The sequence below is a fragment of the Dipteris shenzhenensis genome, chromosome 2 (genome assembly GCF_047967505.1).
Source record: "Dipteris shenzhenensis isolate YYH24624 ecotype China chromosome 2, Dip_SZ_1.0, whole genome shotgun sequence".
Classification (NCBI taxonomy): Eukaryota; Viridiplantae; Streptophyta; class Polypodiopsida; order Gleicheniales; family Dipteridaceae; genus Dipteris; species Dipteris shenzhenensis.
Genome location: NC_141597.1, coordinates 58,597,185 through 58,600,512, shown reverse-complemented (window position 1 = coordinate 58,600,512; position 3,328 = coordinate 58,597,185). Strand labels below are relative to the sequence as shown.

The window sequence follows — 3,328 nt, the reverse complement described above, 5'->3', positions numbered from 1 at the left end:
GTAATCCTAACATGTGTCCTTCAATTCACTTATTCTACAATGCCCTCTTGCAACCCTAGAGCTTCAAACCTCCTCTAAAGGTGCCTTGAACATTCATAGATTCTACCTAAACTAGAATGCTTGGCCAGCTGCTAAGTATATTGTAAGTAGCTAATAATAGGCCGTTGATCTAACGGCATAGAATGTGCCACATGGTTTCGTAGGATTTTAGAGTTTCATAAAATGCTGTAGTGCTGGCCTAAGTAAAGAAGAATGGGCAAAACAATTTTGCTTGTTCCATCATAATGTGGTGTTCCATATATTCATAGGGATTTGGGCACACATGCAATCTATCAGGCAGAATATATTTTCATAGGGATTTGGGCATACAGACAACCTATCATTGAAAAAATATTTTCATAGATATAGTTTCCGATCACAACTGCACTTAGCACCAGACTAGCTGCACCCCAGCTCGAGTGAAGAACTCATCCACACACGAGTTGCAAATATTCAGAGTGAATTGGGCACATAGGTAATCCGTCATAGGAAACTGATTTCGTTGAAATAGTTTCTGATTACAATCCCACTTAGCAACAGACCACCTGCAGCAAGCTCCAATGAACAACTCATTCACAAAGTTGACTTAGTCAACTAGAGCATAATGACCATGTCTGGCATCTTGTGTGATTGTCAAGACACTCCTTCACGGCAACAGTACTCCATTACGTATTTGAGTTCCAGCCACCGCAAAACTCTACGTATTAATACAACCGCACCTGCAGATGACATGCAAATGATAGTTGATAAGCCAAGTCCTCTCGTTTGGCACAAATGGATGCATGCCAAATTATAACATCAAAGAAGATTCTGATATATTCGCTTCACCAAAAACGTTCTAGAGCAGAAAAAGAAGCAGCTGACATGCAAATAATAAGCTGATGAGCCCAGATCAATGCATGCCAAATCTGAGAATTCACACACTCAAGACAACATAGTTTGTAGAACAGACTGTAGAAGAGGATTTCCAAATTGTCACTCTAGCGAGTCTGCTCACCCCAATTGTAGTGATCAAGATCAAGTTTGCAATTATCACTACTGCAACAACTCCAAACATCCAATCTGTCACTTTGGCATAAGGATTAACCTGAAATATCGCCAGAGCTCACGATGCTTGCATAAAGACAAATATACCGAATAATTACCGTCTCAGAGGTCATGACTTTTGAAGATGCACAGTAAAATTGTTATTATACAATCTGAAGGGTCATTGGTCAGTGAAAAGGCAAATAAATGATGTTGAAACAAATGTGAGAGTCTATCCGTCCAGAAATCGGTGAAAAACGAAAAGATAACCGAATTAATATAAATCCTAAAACTCGTCATCTAACAGAGATTTCAAAGGACAAAAAATCGAATATGCTTTAGCTCCATCTCTTCTGGCAAAAGGGAAATACCTGAGCTCGATACAAGTTGAAAATTACATAAGATACAACGGGAAAAGCCAGGACTGCAGGCACCAACCAACCCGGGGCCCTTGATGCAGCTTCTGCTGATTCAGGTTTCTCTAAAGCTTCCTGTGCAATAGCGTTCAGAAGAAGCCCGCAATGTACGAAAGCAGCTGCTAAGATCACGCCAGCTCTGAGCCATGTATCACAATCTTCGATATCGCTTTTGCTGCGACCTATTTGGTCGCTTGGACCAATCGACTGCTGCCAATTAATCCAAACAGTTAACAGTCGGATAAGATAAGCGAACGGCTTGAATTCTGAAGATCAAAGAGTAATAGACTCATTCTTTGGACCGCCAGTATCAACATAAGTAGATATTAACAAAATGAGAAGGATGATGCACCTCTGATATTGGATTGCAGTGACCACCTCCCTTGAGTTGGACAGATAGCGCCGCTTGTGCCCGAAGGTCGTCCGCTTGTTTTTTCCAGTCTAGATCTTCACAATCTTTGCGCAGATAAGGCGCCTCCGCCATGAGGTTTTCTGAATCGAAGGAGAAAATAGGCTGCCATGAAAGGTCCGAGGCTCTGACATAGAGAGTGGATATAGTCCCAGAAGCCATTTGACGGCATCGCAGGTGTTTGATTCTCGGGAGGGAAATCCCTCGCAACCTGTTGGAATACCGCAACAGGGGTTCCGAGGCAGAGGAAGAGATCGATTGACGCAAACATCTTTCCATGGCACCTGGAAATTCTTTCTGTATAGAAACCCCTTCACTTGCTTACCATCGACATCTTCCTAATCTTCAGTGGAGAAAACATCTTCACTTGTATTTTACAAGAACATCAACTACAATCTTCCTACAAGTAGGGAATCTTCAAGGTTGAAATAACCACAAAGCCAGGCGTAGCGCTTGTGAACACAAAAATTTGCTTTCCCCTGCCAATCAAAATGTCCGGCAATCGAATATGGCCGCAACTTCTCTCTATCTGTCTCTTCCTCTGCTCGTTTCCTTTCCACCTCCAATGATACTCTCCCTGTCTCTCTCTCTCTCTCAGTCGCTCGCTTCCTTACTCTCTCTCTCTCTCTCTCTCTCTCTCTCTCAAACATACACACGCACACAGTCTACCACGGGAAAACGAGTTTTGAATCCTGATACAGTCGACTCACACAAAAACACACTTCAAAACAATTCAATGCTGCAACAAAACAGATTTGCCACCCTCGCCCGACACAATCCGGAGAAAAACGTTAACGCGTTCGAAAATCGTTACCAAAGCCTCGAGCAATGCCGCAGCAAGCGCATACACTCTGCTCCGAGCAATGCCGCAGCAAGCGCATACACTTTGCTCGTCACTGAGCAGTGAAGAGGAGTGGGAGGGATATCGGATGCAATTGTGGGTATAACCAAGGAATTAGGAGAGTCTCTTTCTTTGAGACGATGATGGTGCCAGAGATGAAAATGTATATCTTCAAATCCAAGAAGCAACTTCAATCTTCCTCACATTATTAACATTCTTCAAAACATCAACCTTATCTCCTTACACCCTTCATCACATGGGATCTACTCCTCCACGTCTTCCACGTGGCATCAAAATATCGTACCGCCTCCTCGATGCCTTGCTCGCCTCCCTACCGATGATGCTAGAGATCAGTGTCTCACACATGAGCCCTCATTTGAGTAGGACACTAAGCCAGATGTTAGAAAAGAACAAGGCGGATTTAGACTCGTCTCACTCGGTATCCTCGACTCCCGATAAGAGCCCCAATACCACACTAGCATCAACCGCCTTCTCGTTGCCTTGCTTGCCCCACATGCACCATGCCGATACCTCACTCAGTATCCTTGTTTCATTGTTAGTGCCGTCGGATCGCTCTCGCTGACTCCGACATGTTAG

General features: G+C 43.6%; 1 protein-coding gene across 6 annotated transcripts; it reads right to left on the bottom strand.

The window, feature by feature from the left end:
- Window positions 1-379: 379 nt before the first annotated feature.
- On the bottom strand, window positions 380-2,747 carry LOC147905054 (uncharacterized). Of its 6 annotated transcripts, none has more exons than XR_015542620.1 (4): window positions 1,834-2,741; window positions 1,437-1,691; window positions 1,037-1,152; window positions 380-758 (listed from the first exon to the last, which is right to left on the bottom strand). XR_015542620.1 is itself a non-coding variant. In XM_087389745.1 (4 exons), the coding sequence occupies exons 1-4, from the start codon at window positions 2,167-2,169 to the stop codon at window positions 744-746; spliced, it is 696 nt and encodes a 231-aa protein (XP_087245871.1). In that variant the 5' UTR covers window positions 2,170-2,741; the 3' UTR covers window positions 380-743. The 6 variants fall into 6 exon arrangements, 5 of the variants coding, with proteins under 5 accessions (XP_087245871.1, XP_087245881.1, XP_087245856.1 ...); XM_087389745.1 differs by having other exon boundaries at window positions 1,037-1,126; XM_087389730.1 differs by lacking the exon at window positions 380-758 and having other exon boundaries at window positions 765-1,126; window positions 1,834-2,369; window positions 2,705-2,747.
- Window positions 2,748-3,328: the final 581 nt, after the last annotated feature.